This window comes from Megascapheus bottae, chromosome 4 (assembly GCF_031878675.1).
Source record: "Megascapheus bottae isolate mThoBot1 chromosome 4, mThoBot2.hap1, whole genome shotgun sequence".
Lineage (NCBI taxonomy): Eukaryota > Metazoa > Chordata > Mammalia > Rodentia > Geomyidae > Megascapheus > Megascapheus bottae.
Window position 1 is genome coordinate 27636218 of NC_143512.1, and position 17894 is coordinate 27654111.

General features: G+C 36.2%; 1 protein-coding gene across 1 annotated transcript in view; it reads right to left on the bottom strand.

Annotated features, from left to right (window-relative positions):
• Positions 1-17781, bottom strand: part of Arsk (arylsulfatase family member K) — a 31477-nt gene extending 13696 nt beyond the window's left edge. Inside the window, exons 1-3 of the mRNA XM_090331608.1 lie at positions 17518-17781; positions 15472-15601; positions 12949-13108 (exon numbers count right to left, since the gene is read on the bottom strand). Coding sequence (XP_090187734.1) covers positions 12949-13108; positions 15472-15601; positions 17518-17694 — 467 coding nt within the window. The 5' untranslated portion in view covers positions 17695-17781. The remainder of the gene's footprint in view (positions 1-12948; positions 13109-15471; positions 15602-17517) is intronic.
• Between the last annotated feature and the right edge of the window lie 113 nt (positions 17782-17894).

Genomic DNA, 17894 nt, shown 5'->3' on the forward strand with positions numbered 1-17894 from the left:
ACAACAAGACCATTTTAAGACTGGGTCCTTCAAATGTTAGAATATCTTTGTTAGCTCTCATTTGAAAAGGTACAAAATACAAACCCAGGAAAAAAGAGAAGTAAGTCTTTTCTTCTATGTCTTTGAAGCTAACAAGTTGATTACGAATTGTTACTTTTTCTTAGAGCAAAATATTTAGTTAAACAAAAAATGTTATATTTTTCTGCATAAACTGAAATTTGTACTTAGATTTGTACTTTTTTCTTTCAAAAGATAGTATCTGTAATCAATTACATTTTCTTCTCACCACCAACACTTTATATAGTTTAAAAATCTTACCTACTATGTATACTTCTAAAAATCTTCTATGTTCTACATTGTTCCTACCTCTGTCTTTACTTACCAAAAGAACTATTTAGCCATGTACTGACCTATCAAAGCAACTAGAGGTATAATTTTTTCTTTTTTATTAGCTCATTTACAATTTAAATGATTCAATACATTTCACTTGTAAATCTTCAGCTTTCTTTTTTATAGTATTTGGTATATTTCAGTGTCTTAAGTGCAAGTAAACTGGCATAATTGCTTAGGATGTATACCAGGGAATTTATGAGAAAATTGGTTTTGCAAGTTTCAGTTGACAAAACTTTTAAACAGCTCTACAAACTTTGAAAGACTTTTAAAGGTCCAGATAGGAATACCTAAAATATTAATATTTCACATTAACATTTTATATTAAAATATAATATTCCATTTAAGAGAAATTTTAACCCACTCAAAATGACTAATGAACCATGAGAGTTAAACCAAAGTAAAAGATTTTATTTTTATTTGCTTTCCAGATATAGCTAGAGAATCCTAAAGAACCATAATATAACTATTTTTCACACACACACACATATATATATATTTGATATATATATCTATCTATATCTATATCTATATCTATATATATAGCCAGTCCTGGGGCTTGATCTTAGGGCCTGAGCACTGTCCTTGGGCTTTCTCCAGGTTTGAGCTCTACCACTTGAGCCACAATATCATTTCCGGGAGAAAATCAAACCCCAAGGAATCAAACCCCAGTCTTTGTGCATGTTAGGAAGCACTCTACCACTAGGCCAAACCCCCTGCTCAATTTGCCATATTTTGATAAAAATGAAAACTAGAATATTAGAGAATTACACCTAACATTTTAATTCTAACAGATGGGAAACACTAAAATAGGATTTTAAAAATAAAATGCATCATGTTTTCAAAACAATATGACATTAATTTCTCAGTCTTTTGCTTAACTCATGCTGAAATTTCACTGTGTTACTATCAGAGTGGCACTTTGAGGTAAGAACTCTAGGGGTTTAAGAAGAAACAGTGTACACTGACATAGATAGGCACCAACTTTTTTTTTTGTCAGTGGAGGAGTGTTTACACAGAAAACTATAATAGAAATTATAGCAAGGTGCAAGCTTGTTACAAATGTTAACTACCTGATGATCTTTGGCTTAATTCTGGTGTTCTGACTATGCTGATAGTGTATCCAGATGACCCTCTTGATTTAGTCAAGAGTGAACCCACACTAGCTTAGGTGAAGATCTGCTAACCTTTAAATATGCTTGTATTAATCATCTGTATTTTTTCTTTTGCAACAGCAATGAAGGGATGTGATTTCATTTAGCCTTTCTGATGGTAAATTTATGATCTGTCCCCATGGTTCTCCAAAAGTCTAGATACTAGGGGTTCACTTGAAGAATGTACTGGGGCCCTGTCCTCTTTGCCCCCTCTCTCCTTATGGCCATATGCTCCTATCATGATGTTATGGTTTTCCATAGAGCCAAATGACATGAAGTAAAACCTCTGAAACCATTAACCACAAAGAAATATTTCCTCCTTTTAAGTTGATTGATTCTCATTTCTGTGATAGAAATCTGCCTATCACAGTTCCCTTAATGTTAAACAAAAAAGGCCCAACTCAGGTTAGATTTGCTTACTTACTTTATCATTTTGGTTAGGTTTGAAACTTGGTTTTTGCCTTCTTTTTAAATAATTTGTGGTTTATTCCTTGTTAATACAAGTGGAAAATAAATTACCTAACACAAGCAATTAACTATTGCATAAATTTGTACACGTGACCAATTTTTACTGCTCTAACATGGGACATAGTTCACAAGCACAGGATTAATTTACATAGTAACAATCTAGAAAAATGTATGCTAAAAAAGTATACTCAAGAAAAAACATGCTAAAACTGATGGTGAGAATGTTTGTTTTCCCAACATGAAGTAGGAACCCAGACATTCAGCTAAGACTCCCATGAAAATAGTGAGCTAACTCACATGCCTAATACTTTCACATTTCTGTACATCTTGTGTTGTTTTTCCCTTTCCTCTTCCTCCCCCTCTTTCATCTCTCTCCCTCTTCCTGTCTCATTGTTATTATTGGAATTGCAGCTATGTGTTTCCAGTAAGCTTCTTCAATAGAAAAATGACAGTTCTGAAAGATGCCCTTGTAAATTTCAGTATCACTATAATTCTGTGAGAGAAAATGAATTCACTTTTTACTCTTCAGTGCTCTCCTCTTTTCTTCTGTGAGAAACATGCTATTAAAAACATATTTCAAGGCTGTCATCTATCTGCTTTCATATAAATTCTCAAATACTGGTTAAGTTCACAAACCTTTGCATTTTCAAGTTAGAACATTACTTTTGACGTATATTATTTAAGTATACGTGCTTTCTCATTGATTAACTTTATTAATTCCAATAACTTTCACTTTTAATGAGATTATAGTAACACATGTTCTTTGATTTCTTCATGGTCATCTTTGCAGATATAATGAAATTACGAGCTTTTCTTTATTTAACAGTAATAATATGTCAATTACATGCTGTCAATTTATGTTGATTATATATTTTTACTCATAAGAATAATATATTTCAAATGAAAGTTTTGTTTGCCTGTATGTAGAAGAGATACTCCTATATACTTGGACATATCAACTTGAGCAACTATAATATTTCAGAAATTTAAAACTTTTGCTTTTTGTTATTCTGCAGAAAATACTACCTGGACAAAATGTCATAAATTCTGAAAGGTCAAAGTGGATAGAGTGTCCTTAGTAAATCTATGATTAAGATAAGTTCCCCCCCCCCACAAAAAAGTAAGTTCCCAGACAGTCTCTCTACGAGAGGTGTCACTATGTTCCTAGCTGTTGCTAAAGAGATTTAGATGTGTAAGATTTTATTTTCCTTCCACCTTATCAACGGTAGAGGGAAACTACTCAGAGGACTAACTAGGTCCTTATATCCTTAATCTGATCAACAATTATGATGGATCTGGCATCAACTATGAATTAGGCCTATCATTTGTTTTTTGCAGAATTTTAATTAAGAAAGAAAAAATGCATCTAGTAATTGTCAGTTATCTACTTCATGCACTCATGAAGTAGATAAAGAGTCACAAAGGAGAATGGGACTTAAGCTTAAAGAGTCACAGTTAGAAGTATTATAGCTGAGCAAAAGACCGGAAGAAAGGAGAAGAGTAAGTCGACAGAACAACACCTCACTAATGCCTACTACTGAGGTCGTTGTGGTTGTACTGGAGTTGTTGACAATCCAAATCCCTTTTGATTGCAAGAAAATATACACATTGAGATCATGCCTTCTCTATTCTGTACAAACACCTATCTGAGGTAGGTGGGCTTAAGGACTATTATTTCAATGTAAAGAACTTTACCAGGGTTTTGGTGTATTGTTCAGTGGGAGACCACTTACAGAGTATGCTTGTGGCCTTAAGTTTTATTTATAGCACTCAAACTAAAAATTCGTGAGTGTGCATGCACGTGCGCGTGCACACACACAAACTTCATGAAAATAATGCGGTTCAGCATATTATATTCAATATACAATATACTATATTCAAGTTTCAGAATAGAAGAGTTATAGAAGGTATGGATTTGCCATGTGCCACTAGTTCATGTAGGTAATTACAGCTAATCAAGAGGCTGAGAAATGAGGATTGCTGTTCAAAACCAGTCCAGGCATGAAAGTCTGTTAGACTCTTATGCCCAATTAACCATCAGAAAATTAAGAATGGAGCTGTGGCTCAAGTGGTAGAATTCCAGCCCTGAGTAAAAAGGCTAAACGACAGTGTCTAGGCCTTGAGTTCAAGCTCCAACACTGGAAGAAAGAATAAAACGTACAGACATATCATGCTTGAAAGCAGTAAGGGATTTCACTGTTAAATTAAATTAGCTGTAGCTCTGTTAATTTACCTATGCATCTTTAGTTATTTTAATCATTTTTTTTTCTGGGGTTTGAACTCAGGGCTATGTTTCCTAGACAGGCACTGTACTATTTAATCCAAGTCTCAACCCCTTCATATTGCTCTCTTAAAGGTACAAAAAGGAGTCTGAAAATTCTTGCCTATCACATATGCAGTTAAGTATCTTACTTTAAAAATAATAATTGATCTTTGTAAAAGGGGGTTTCATTTGGACATGTCCATCTATGCAGACAATGCATCATGATCCTAAGCCAGACCCAGCAAGCTTCAATAGTCCCATTTCACACTTGTACATAAAAGATTTTGACCTTAACCCTCTCCATTTGCCTACTCCTTGCCCACGAGTGTCTTACTTTTGAAACTGTCCATTCTAGTCTCCTACCAGAAAAGGAGACACTAAAAAAGAAATCCAGAGCTTCAAGATAGGAAAGATAATGGTTCTAGGCCAATTCAAGCAAAAAAAAAAAAGAGTGAGATATGAAGTCATCAAATAAGCAGTGTGTACTGACACATCCCTGTAATCTCAACTACATAGAACACAGGAGCTGGAGGTGTGGCTCATGAAGTATAGTTAGTGCCTGCTTAGCCAATACAGGCCTGCCTGAGTTCACACTCCAGTACTGTAAAAGATAAAACAACAAAACAAAAAAAAAACCAATAAAAAGCCAGAGCCAGTCTTCATGATAAATGCCGTGTAATATAATCAATCAAAGAGCCAACGGGAGGTATGGAAAAGCTACTTAGAGAAAAAGAAGGTAGCCTTTTACAAAAGACAAAAACAATTAAGAAATAAAATGGACAGGGTGCTGGTAACTCATGCCCATAATCCTAGCTACTCTGGAGGCTTAGATCTGAGGATCCTGGTTCAAAACCAGCCCAGGCAGGAAAGTCTGTGGGATTCTTATCTCCAATTAACAACCAGAAAGCTGGAAATGGAGCTGTTGCTCAAAGTAGTAGTGTTAGCCCTGAGTAAAAACAAAACAAAACAAAACAAAAAAACCCCCTCAGCGTCCAAGCCCTAAGTTCAAGCCCCATGACTGAAAACAACAACAACAACAACAACAACAAAAGAAATTAAAAGTGCTTAAAATATTTCATTAAAAGTAATTATGGAGCTAGGCACCAGAGGCTCAAGTCTGTAATGCTAGCTACACAGGAGGCCGAGATCTAAAGATTGATATTCCAAGCCAGCCAAGCAGTTAAGTCTATAAGACTATGAGACCCTTATCTCCAATTAGCCACCAAAAAAAAAAAAAGTCCAGAAGTGCCGGGGGTTTTTAGCACTCCTTGTCCCCTGACCAGCAGGAGCGGCAAGGGGAACGCGCCCTAACTAAAACGAGACCGAGAAAGGTTAGGGCCGGCTGGCCGCCTTCACCCAGCCCTCCCTCTCCAGAGGGAAGACACAGACACGCCAGGGAGACTGTCACAGCAGAAAGTACAAGGGGCTAAAGTAAGAAGCAGGAGTCTATCAGCATAAAGGTGGGCAGGATAGGGGGAGGTAGGTGCGGTCAGAGAGGGCGGCAGGGCCAATCCATGGTTTCCAGGTAGCCTTATTTTACATCACAAACCATAGCCAAACCTCCCAACCAGGCGACAGGCAAGTTGGCCCAGTTTCCTAATGTGATGTTCCCCACACAGAAGTGGAGCCATGGCTCAAGTGAGAGAGTGCTAGCCTTGAGCAAAAAAGTTCCCAGGCCATGAGGTAAGCCTGAGGATGACACAAAACCCAAACCAACCAACCAACCAAACAAAAAAGAAAGAAAATAATTATGGCTCTTGATCAGAGCAAGTTCAAGGATAAACAGAAGAAGAGAACCATTGTAAAGTTATTACAGTTATTAGAGAATAAAAGCTATAGATCTATATTCTCAAATTTTAGGTCATTCACTGAAATGTGCATGCTGTTTTCTGCCATCTGTCTTGGCTTGTTATTGAAATTCTCACATAATCTTCAAAACCCTGCTTTTCATTTGTTCCCTATAGAAATTTTGGTTCATTTAATGCCCTTAAAAAATAAATCTGTGCTTTCTTATTTGGGTGTCATTGTTTAGAGATTTCTTCTTCTTGTTCTGCGTTTGATCTCAGGGGATGTTCTACTTTAATGGGAGCCCATCAAGTCTAAAATGCTACTAATTATAAGACGCATCCACACCCACATAAATGTATTCACATGTCATTGAAACTACAGCAATAAACTGCAGAACTTTTATTAACTTCAAGTTGTAATAGAAGGAGTTATATACAGCTAAATTTAATGTACTAAACTTTAGTAATTGTTAGAGGAAAAAACAAGAAATGTTATGAGGATGTAGGAAAGTTTTCAGAAAGTGATTAAAGTGTTATATTAGACATGATTAGGAATGTGACTCGATGGCAGAGTGCTTGTCTAGAATGAATAAGCCATTGTGTTCAGTCCCCAGCATCAGATAAACAAAAGTTAGACTAATATCTTAAGATAGCTCCAATAACTATTTCTGCTAATATTTCACTAGTCAGAATGAAAGATAATAAGACACCACAAGCTCTTCCACTATCACAAAATATCATGTTGAGAATATACTCCAGATATTAAATTAAGAGCCCCTAAAACCACCTCTTAAGTAAATGAGGTTGCTCCAAAGGACAGGTTCTTAACCTTTTTGGAACTATAACTTACTTATAAAATCTGTTAAGTTTCACAGATCTAAAACTCACTATGCAAATGCACATCTGGCTATAATGTTAGGCTATTCAAAGTCCCACCTCAGCCTCTAATATGTTCCAGTTGAGAATTGCAAACTAAGTGCTACCCCAAATATCTGGGAGCAGGTAAAATTTCTGAAAGTACTGTAGACAATTTGGAAACAGTTGACATTCAAGTTTTTATTTACTATCAAGAAAGATAATAAGATGGGTTCTAAAACAAAACAATACACCAAGCTACCAACATAAAAATGCCTTTTCCAATTGTGGGAAAATAATCAAATAAACTCTTCCTTATTATGGATAAATTGATCTGAAAGTATATATACAATGTTAGTTTATAAAAGAATAGTGGATACAGTGATGCACAGACATTAAAAGAGGAGGACAAGGGCTGTGTGGTCAGCATTCTGACTTTTAGCTGCCTTCCTCTTTGTCAATCTGGCTTGGAGGCCTGACAGGACAGGAGGAACAGCATTATCCATTCACGATTGCTTTCCTTTGCAGCCACCGGTCACAGCTCGTTCACGATCTTACATAATCTTCACAGTCTTACTTTTCATTTGTTCCTTATGGGAATTCTGGCTCAAATACTGCCTTTCCTTTGCTGTCTAACACCAGGCTCAAGTCTCACAATTTCCCCACAGCATTTTTCTCATTTGGAACTTGGTTTTTATTTTTCACTTATTTCAGATGACGGAAGCCTGCCTGTCGTGACTTGGCTTAGAAAAACAGCAAGCTCCATGAACAGAGAACATGTATAATTACCATGACAGAGGACTTGATTTTGCATTTTCTAAACTTAGAGAAACAAGATAGCAGCGTGTTTAATTTCTCTTCTGATACTGTTAGAGGTTAAATGTAATTGCATTTTGATTATTATTGTATTTAAAACAGCTTCAAACAGTATCTGGCATGTAGCACATAGCTCAATTCTTATTTAAAAAACAGCTTATGGAGAGTTTAAATACCTGATTCTACTATTATAACTAAAATTAGGATCATCTTTTGATCTTAATATTTATGGATGACTTTATTTTTATTATTATTTTTTTTTCATGGGTGTTGAACACTAGGCCTGGGTGGTATCCCTGAGCTCTTCAGCTCAAAGCTACTACCCTTCTCCTAGAGCCACAGCCCCACTTCCCATTTTCTAGAAATTAACTGGAGATGAGTCACATTTTTTAGTGTCTGGGCTGACTTTGAACTGGGATCCTCAGATCTCAGGCTCCTGAGTAGCTAGGATTACAGGCACGAGCCATCACAACCCATTTTTTTTTTTTTTTTAGTGGGTTGTGGGGTTTGAACTCAGCCTGGGCACTGTCCCTCAGCTCTTCAGCTCAATTATAGACTACTTTACTAGAAATATGGTTGACATTAGAAATGCAGTTTTGAGTGATTCTATACAAAATAAATTGTCTTCTAATCTTTACACTTCTAAATTAACAATATTACTTGGTTTTGTTAATTTAAATAAATTAAAAAAAAAACCCTGACATCCTAGCATTCTTAGGATCTGGTCCCTAAGAATATAGAAGAATAAATTTAAGATTAAAATTGCAGGCAATTACTTCAAGCATGGCATTCTAAGACCATGCTGGCAAGCATAAAATGCCTGTTTTAGATCATTTTTCAATCTCTGAATTTTTGGACTTGCTAATGTTTTATGGAGGGGTTCCTTCGGTATCACAGACCAGATGGCAGCATCACTTCCCAGTGATGTCAAACAAAAACAAACAAAACTGTCTCCAGACATTGTAATATTCTCAGGGAAAGAAAATTGCCTTTGGTTGAGAAGGACTATTTTAGATGTTGCAAATACATTTTGTAAAAAACCAAAAATAACCGAAACACCCTATAAATTAAATACAAATATAAATGTTTCCTTTCAATTGATAAGAGTGCTGGTGATATAGTGCAGCAGTAAAGTACATGCATATATCTTAGATTCAATCCTCAGTACTACAAAAACAAAAATAACACCCCAAAGGAACAAACCACTTTAACTGGCAAGAAGATATAGCCAATTTGAACTTAAACCTATATAAACATAGTATATATTGTGTGAAGGGAAGGTGTGGATAAATATCAACTTATATGTTATTTAGTGGCATGCCACTGAAAGTATAGAACTTCAGAGTAGAAGAATTTTTTTTGAGAGACAAAGTTGGCTTATATAAGTAGCATACACTGGCCTCAAACATGAAATTCTTTGAGAGTTGTGGGACGCTTGAGATTCTAAATAGATAAATAACTTGCTTATAGTGTTATAGTAAGTGGCATTTTTATTAATAGTGCTACCAATACCTGGTTAACAACTGTCCAGAAGAAACAATTGTACTCTAGGTTCAACCCCAGCAATACTGTAAAAAAGAAAACAGAGGAAACAAATGTACAACCTGTAGAGTTCCCAGTATGTTTTAGTATATTATACATAGTAAGAGACACTAGTTAGATTAGTGTTCCTAAACTGGAACAATAAGAAGGGATCACCTGATGCCTAAAAAAAGACAGATGGAAGTAGTACAGTAATAAAGAAACTTGTAATTCTGGCTGAAAATAGAGCAGGCCCAGAGTGGTGTGTTTGGAGCAGAGGGTGGTGATAGATACTTGAATCCTAGTATTTGGGGAGCTGATGTATGAGGATTAGGACTAGACAAAGAATTTCTAAAAGCTAAGTATACTTAAAACACTAAAAAAAATTTGAAACTTCATAGGCTTTATGCTGAAGACACACACACACACACACACACACACACACACACACACACACTAATAAGTGTTGTGACCCTGGGCCAAACATAAGCCATATTTATCAAATCATAAGCAATAGTAAACTTTTACTCTTTGACTCATTCGTTTACCCATTCACTCACTAACCACTGAATTGTGTACTCAGTGTACTGGCTGGTCTTAGGGCATGGTAAAACAGTGAAAAAGAGAAAGGATACACAAGGTCATAACCTAACCATTTCACATATAAGAGTGAAGTTTCAGGGTGTGGTGCTCATGCCTCTAATCCTAGCTACTCAGGAGGCTGAGATCTGAGGATTGTGGTTTGGAAGTCAACCGGGCACTAAAGTCATGAGACTGTTATCTCCAATTAACCACCAGGAAACTGGAAGTGACGCTGTGGTTCAGGGGTAGGGTGGTAACCTCTCAGGGACAGCACCCAGGCCCAGAGTTCAAGCCCCACAACCTCAAAAAAAAAAAAAAAGCTTACAGGGAATAGAGGACAGTCAATCATAAATCATAATATGAGTAGTTATACCCTGCTCTGGATGAACTTGATTTCCTAAAAAGGATAACAGTCTTAAAACTCAAAGTAGGCTTAATTGTAAGTCATAAGACTATGACAAGAAAAACACAGGGAAACTGCTTCCCGTAAAGTGGCCAAGATTTTTTGTTTTGGCAAAGATCCCTCTAAACACAAGATATATTAGCAAAAATGAACAAATGGAACATCAAACTAAAAAGCCTCTGCACAGAAAGGGAACAGAATGAAGAAACAACCTATGGTATGGGACAAAACACTTGCAAACTATAATCTGACAAGAAGTTACTCAATCAGAAAACCATCAACTGAAAATGAGTAACAGAGTTAGACACGTATAAAGACAAGACACACAAATGGCCAACTGGTACATTAAAATGGGCTCAACACTTGGGAAATGTGAACTACAACTACACAGAGGGAATGGCTGTTGTCAAAAATACAGAAGACAGGTTTGAGTGTGTGTTTCAGTAGTAGAGCACCTACCTAGTAAGCAAAAGCCCTTGAGTTGAAACCTCCATATCACAGGGAAAGAAAAACAAAACAAAACAAAAGCCTCCCAAACCGACAAAGATGGTAAGCGATGTGGAGAAAACTGTTGATGGGACTGTAAATTAGGATAGCTACTATATAAGTCTGTGTGGAAATTTTTTTTTTTTTTTTTTTTTTTTTTTTTGCCAGTCCTGGGCTTGAGCTCAGGGCCTGAGCACTGTCCTTGGACTTTCTCAAGGCTAGAGCTCTACCACTTGAGTCTCAGCACCACTTCTGGCTTTTTTCTATGTATGTGGTACCAAGGAATTGAACCCAGGTCTTCATGCATGTTAGGCAAGCACTTTAACCACTAGGCCAAACTCCCGGCCCATGTGTGGAAATTCTTTAAAAAAATGACTATAAAAATAGAACTATGATCCTGCTATACCACTTGGGTACGGATTCAAAGAAAATAAAATCTGTATATCAAACTGACATCTGCACCCCGATCCTCACTGAAGTATATTTACAGTAGTAAGATGGAATCACTAAGCATTCACTAGCTGATAAATGGATAAGGAAAATGTGATGTTTATATATACCTGCCACTATTCAGCATGAAATCCTATCATTTGTGACAACATGGATGGAAATATTTTAAAGTGAAACTAGTGAGATTTCATGAAATAATTAGAAATGTATAGCATGTTAGTAAATTAAGGAGTAACCCAAATGTTAACCTCTAATTCTGGTTATGTCATTGAAACAGTAATATACCTGCAATAAATGTTTAAGCTAGACACTGTTATAGCTTTATATTATTTAATCCTTTACGTTATCTCAGATCAAACTCAAACATCCAATAAAGTAGTGATTATTAATTCCAATTTACAGATAAGAACACTGAAACTTAGAGAAGTGTCAAATAACATGCCCAGATTTACAAGAATGGGAGCAGGGCAGCTGGACACTCAGCTTTGCTCTGCTGATTCAAAGCCACATGTATTATCTTTTCATTCCCAGGACAGAGTACAAGTAGATTTTTCATATGACAAACGTGCAGTAGTCCAAAAAAAGTTTAATTACAGAAAGTTTAAAAGATCAGGTGTATTCTGTGGATGAGAGAGTGATATGAAATTAGATTAAGTAGATAGGGGCTAGATGTAAGGCCTTACAAACCATGTAGACTTGGGATTTTTTTTTTTTTGTAAAAGTTTAGGGGCTTGAACTCAGGACCTGTGTACTACCCCTGAGCTTTTGGGTTCAAGGATAGTATTCTACTAGTTGAACACACATCTACTTCTAGCTTTATTTTTGGTAGTTAATTGGAGATAAGATTCTCATGGACTTTCCTGCCAGGGCTGGCTTTAAATTGCAATTTAAGAATTACAGATTTTGCAATTTAAAAATTTAAGATCTTAGTCTCCTGAGTAGCTAGATTACAGGACTGAGCCACTGGAGCCTGGCAATTGAAGAATGTTTTGAGACACAAATTATGTGATCAGTTAGGTATGTATTTTAGAAAGATACCTGTTGGTAGGTTTAGAAAATGGGTCAGAGAGATAAGTATATTCCAATAATTTAGGCAAGAGATGGTAGTAGCTTGGTGAATGAATATGCTAGAGAAATAAAGCTCAGTTAGCTTTCATGTGTCCAAGATTACAATACTATAACCTTAGTGGCAAACAGGAAAACTAGAATTCAAAAAATAGGCGATCTATTTTTAGACCATTGCTCTTAAACCACAATGCTTGGCTGCCTGATTTATTTTCTGTCCAGTGTTGAGGACAGAGTATACAGTGTTATGCATGTTGAAGTATATGCTTTACCATGGAATTATACCTCCAGACAAACTAACTACCTGAATATTGAGGGTTTACTATAATGAAAGGAAAAAAAAAACTGGATAGAACTTAAAAGGGAAAATAGTAGATTATGGCATAAAAATCATACTGTAAAATAAATGATAAAGTTGTTACTATACTATAGAACCCACTTCAAATAATAAGAATTAAACATTTTTACAAATAGTATTTGTAGACTTTCACTGTTAAAGAAAACAAAATAACAAGAAAATTAGCAATTTTAACATTTAAAGAATATTGAATGCTGATGTTTTATCCAAACTAACACAATTGAGGAAATGGGATTTACTTTTTTATATAATTTAAAGTATGTTTTACATGTATATTTTTAAACAAAAAAAATGAATGCTTAACAGCAGGGAGCAATCTTCAGGATTATTTTTGTTTTGTTTGTTTTTACCTAATGGAATGATGTCCAGAAGTATAGTCTATTTTCCCAAATTTTTGTGTTTGGTAACCATGTTTCTCCATTACATCCATCCATGTTATATAATTTGGATCTAGACCTTTAAAATTATTCCAAGATTCTGTTAAGTGAGTGAAGAGACCACTCCACATTGCTAGAAGGAAAACAAAGAAATTGTGATTGTGTTTAGCAAGTTCTTTTAATAATTAAGGCAAGTACTCTGAAAGAGAAATATACTAGTTTAGAATGCATGTTCTAGAATAAAATATACCTTTGGGACGTACTGAACTTATCAGACATTTGTAATTATTATCTCATCTTATTATGGGAAAACTTGGCAAGGAATTACTACTTTATATGTGAATTGACTGGAGCTGAGGAGTCAAGTTGGTTAAGGTATTTAAGCTGTGACTAAATACAAAGCCTGCATGGCTTTAGCCATTTTTGGTTATGAAAGCAATCTCTAGGTCTCTTAATATAATCTTTTTCAGGTCTTTCCATTCCCTATATTAAGCAAAGTCAGACCCAAAGAAAAGAGGGTTGTATGATTTCCCTCATTTGTAACAACTAGAATGTGTTTATGATATTCTTAACAGGGAATCTCAATAACAATAACCCAATTGGTAAGCACATAGGAACATATATAATAAAGCATATCAACATGAACTCCAAGAATTGGAAACAAGAAGTTCTTATTATGTCCTATATTATGTCCTGTCTTTTTTCATTTCTCTTAGTTTTCTGTACTTTGTGTCTTGTATATAAGTTCATTCCATCTGTGGAAGGGAAAGGGAATCACAGAAACAGCAGGACAAATGATAACCTAGTGACACTGATACTCACTTGAAACTATGTTGGAAATGAACTCCCAACTTGGGTTGGGGAGAAAAGTAGGGAAGGGTAAATGGGAGAAAATGAGGGTGGGGTAACAGTTCAAAAACAAATGTATTCATTATCTTATTTATGCAACTGTAATCCCCTGCTCATCACTTTTCAAATAAAGATTTAAAAAAAGGAATGCAATCTCTAAAGTATTTTTGGTTAATTTTCTAAATCATAAATCAGTCAACTGAAGTATCGACTTTTTCTCACCTGCATCTTCAAGGATTTTCCCTATTCCTTGTCCTATCACTTTATCTTCATAAAAAAAAATTAACTCATTTTCTATGACTGCTGAATTAACAGATGCTTCTTTTTCTTTTCCCATGTCTGTACACACAAGGTAGGTTGGAATAAGCTTTCTGTCCTCTTCTTAAAAAAATACTTTCTGAGAGCTGGCTCAGGGAGGGAATTACCTGGGTTTGCATCCCAATCATTGAAGTTAGTGAGTGGCCTTGGATTAGTCACCTAACTCTTTACATACTTTAGTTTTCACCTGAAAAATAGAGATAATGGGAGTATCTACCTTGTAGAATATTCTTAGAATTATGTTAATTACAATTATAATGTGTTAATTATATTAACACATATAAGGCACTTAGATTATTGTCAAGTATAATAAGTGCAATTAAATATTTGTTTTTGTTATTACTATCCCTTCTTTTTCTTTTAAGCAATTTGTTATCTGTTCAATTTTGGAGACTTTTTCAACTTCTTTTTATCACTTTTTGTGTTGATTATGCGATAAGGGACACAGCATGCACAGCATTTTGTAGATAAAGAAATGACTTTTCATATTAACAGTCCACTGAAGATCAGATTTCAAGTCATTACTCAACACAGGATAAAAAAAAGCACAAAAATGTTTTTAAATATGCCTGGGCTTTCATTATTAAAAAAATCAATTTAAATGTAGTTTAGGTTTTTTTTTTGTTGGTAATGCTGTAACTCACGATGTTGAAAATGTAGGTGAAAGAGCCTGTAACTGCAGAGAATTTCATCTCAGTAACCTTCAGTCGAAACTATATTGTTGAATGCTTTAATGGGTTTCAAGGAAGATAATCGTAGAAGAGAAGGGTAGAAGAAAAGGAAAGTAACTGTCAGACAATAGACACAATTTACAAGCATGATTTCTCATTTTTATTTATTGGATAATTGCCACTGGCATTTTGCAATTAAAACTATGACTACTTGTTAAATTAATGTTTAAAAAAGGTTGGGAGCAGAAGTGACAAGAGACAGATGAGGAAGAGATAAAGCTCTGGACAGATTTGAGAATGAGAAATCCTAATTGCTTAACAACCACCAAAGTAATATTGTTACTGGCAAGTTTCTTTGGAAATAAAACTCTTCTAGGAGTGTATTTCCTCATTTGGTTAGTCAGAAAATTCTTAGTCACCAATCACAGGAAATTAAAAAGAAACATACAATTAGATCTTAGACATAATCAGTATCTTAGATAACCAAAATTCCTTATCTTAAAAAAATAAAATTCGAATAACCTCAGTACATACTTTAGAACACATTTCATGTCAAAATACTTTTACTAGGTGTTAAATCTGACTTTAATATTAAACTTTTGGGAATAATCTTTTAAACTGTGAATATATTTTGGAGGTCCATTAAGCATGTCCATACCTGCTCGTGATGGACAACAGATGGGAGAGTTTGTGTAGGCATTAAGAAAGGAGGTGCCTTGCATTTTCATGAAGTCAATAAAAGGAAGTTTCACTACCTGACTTTCTGGATGGTGTGCTAATCTTCCATCCTGGAATAAAGAAATTTAACACTAATTATATTAAAAAAGAAAATTACTTAACTTTAATCATACAATTTACAGTAGCAGAAGACTTCAATATAACTGTACAAAAGCTATTTCATCCATCTAATCTGTTGACATACAGTTGTAATCTTTTATATAAGAGAATGTAAATTTACATATAATTCTTTTATTTCTCTAAGGCAATGTCAGCTTTTTTCTTTCTGCTTTTGGCAATTCAGGGCTTTTGTCTTAAAAAATATCTTTAACTAGTTGTATAAAGGGATTTTAATTCATCCAATGTCAGTACTGTGCAACTTGATCAATGACACACACCGCTTTGTCACTGGCAATATGGCTAAAAGTTTGTCATATTCTCAGCCTTTACAAAGAATCAAATTTAGGTTTCATCTGTTCTTCTCTATTGCTTTTCCATTCTCTTGTTTCCTTACTTTATGCCAAGGTCCTCATTTCCTTCTTGCTGCTTGTTTTGTAGAAGTCTGTCTTGTCTCAGCTTGTACTTCCTATTGAAATCTTTGTTATACTTCTAGGTTGGAAAAAGGACAAGTGAGGCACTAGTTCCTGGTATAGAGCCTCTGTCCTCTAATGTGAATAGAATGGCGGAAATGAACCCTCACTAGTTCAGCTCTGCCCACCTGAAATTTAGCCTCTTCAGCTTGGATTTGGAGATGAGAAATGCTGGTAGTTGTCACTCCTGATGAGCTACAGCAACCTGTAATTTACACTAAGAGGAAAAAGGAGCCTTTGTCTTCTTAGCTACAGTTACCTCTTTCAAGCTATGCTTTCAACGTTATGTATGTACTCTTGCTGTTTTAGTAGATTTTCTTGAATAAATTTTTCTTCATTTGGCAAATGCCCTTGGGGAAATTTCAAGACATCATAAATGTTTTATTATAGTAGTTTTAAGATTTTTCGCTGGAGGTGTTTCTCAAGACACTACAGTGTCTGTTTAGTAATGATGAAACTCTGAGTTTAAACTCCAGCACTACAAACAAAACAAGCCCCCGTATCCCCTGCAAACAAAAGCATTCATATTGGTTTAAGTGCCCATGTCTTACTGCTTTAGAGCTATAAAAACAACAAATCATAATCTCAAGAATCTATTTACTACACTGGTATAGTATAACCACAGAGAGAAGCTTTCAAATTAGTTTGAAGAGTGTTTTGACTGTATCCTTGAATATATTAAGAAATTCTTCGGTGCATTCAGCACCATCATTTGTAATAATGATTATTTTCATATGTGTGGATATCTCAACAGACTCTTAGATTTGAATAGAAACCAACAATTGGGGGGCGTATTTCTAGAACTTTTAAGGTGGGCAAATTTAGAAATTTACTCATGTTTCACAAAGAAAATAAACGGTGAGATCATTCTTCAAGTTTCTACTCAAATTTAAAATTATATATATATATATATATTCGCATATACAGAACTTCTGATGTATGAGGGAGTAGATTTAAGTCACCACAGGACTAGAGACCTTCCTAACAAAAATGAAGTTAATTTCTTCATTTCCCATCCACATATTCTTGCAAACTTAGGCGAATTGGCAAATGTCTTCTGGAAAGCTTCCCAAGGAAACCAAACTAAAAGTTTATTCGCTGTGGTAAAACACGAACGATCCTGATGGATCTGTGGGCACCCGGATTCCTCCCTACCAGGGAGGCAGAGACAGCAGCGGGCGACCGCTCCGGGCACGAGTTCGAGGCCAGCCCGCGTCAGGAAGCGACTTGGAGAAAAGAGGTTACCAGCAGGCGTTCTATTGGCGGCGGTGTACACGTCCGCACGTGTATACGGGGTGTAGGTGTGTGCAGCGAGTGTGTTTCGGACTTGGCTGTCAGGCAGCCCGGGCGGATTTAGACCCGCAGCCGCGGCTGCCGCCGGCCCTCCCGGTACTCACGAAGGAGTCGCTCACGACCAGCACCACGTTAGGCGCCTGGACTTTTCCCGCCTTCGCCTTCACCGCCCTGGGGGTCGGGGACACGATCGCCGTCGCTGTAGGCACGGACGTCAGCACCCGCGGCGTCGGCGCCGCCAGCGTCGAAGCTGCGACCACCGACACCCATAGCAGCAGCATGGCAGGTGGCGGTTCCGCACCGCGGCCACGGGACCCGCCGCCTCTGGAACGCTCTCCTCGGCTGAGGAGCGCCGGGACTGCGAACTTGCAATTTGCTTTCTGTACCGTTCAGTAACGCAGAACATCATCCGGAGAACTACAACTCCCAGAAGGCTCAGAGGGCGCACATGCGCACAGGCCTTAACACGCAGTCAGACCTT